We start from the raw sequence: 478 nt of genomic DNA on the forward strand, positions 1-478 counted from the left end.
AGCAGCAGAGCTCCCTCAGCTCCTGATTGTCGTCCTGCAACTTCTGGTTCACCTCCTTCAGCCCGCGGATCTCGTGCAGGTGGAGCTGCAGCCGCCGGTTCACGTCCTTCATTAAGTTGCCGTGTTCCACCATTAAGTTCATCTTTTCATTCTCCACTTTCCTCAGTCTTTTCACCAGCTCTTCCTTGCTCCACCTCAGCATCTCCTCTTCCGAAATTTTGCTCAGGTCTTCCTTAGACCCTTCCAGGCAATTTTTCTGTGCCTAGACAGCGTTTGCTCTCACACGGTAACAAATGGTTCGGGTTATTCGGATTATTTTGTTCGCCTGATTTCCTCGGACTAAAATTCACTGCAACATCTCGGGGAAGAAATATTATAGTTCTCTGCAGAGCGTTGGACAAGGAAGAAGAGCAACGCCGGACTGGAAGATCTGCTCCCCCACAGACCCCATAATAATAATAAAAAAAAACCAACCCGG

General features: G+C 48.7%; 1 protein-coding gene across 1 annotated transcript; it reads right to left on the reverse strand.

The window, feature by feature from the left end:
- Positions 1-6: 6 nt before the first annotated feature.
- On the reverse strand, positions 7-223 carry LOC104081827 (coiled-coil domain-containing protein 85C-like; the record flags this gene model as incomplete). The annotated part of the gene is made up of 1 exon (XM_009584702.1): positions 7-223. A coding segment is annotated over exon 1 (196 nt), but the record flags the coding sequence as incomplete, so codon positions are not given.
- Positions 224-478: the final 255 nt, after the last annotated feature.

This window comes from Fulmarus glacialis, unplaced genomic scaffold (genome assembly GCF_000690835.1).
Source record: "Fulmarus glacialis isolate BGI_N327 unplaced genomic scaffold, ASM69083v1 scaffold29619, whole genome shotgun sequence".
Lineage (NCBI taxonomy): Eukaryota > Metazoa > Chordata > Aves > Procellariiformes > Procellariidae > Fulmarus > Fulmarus glacialis.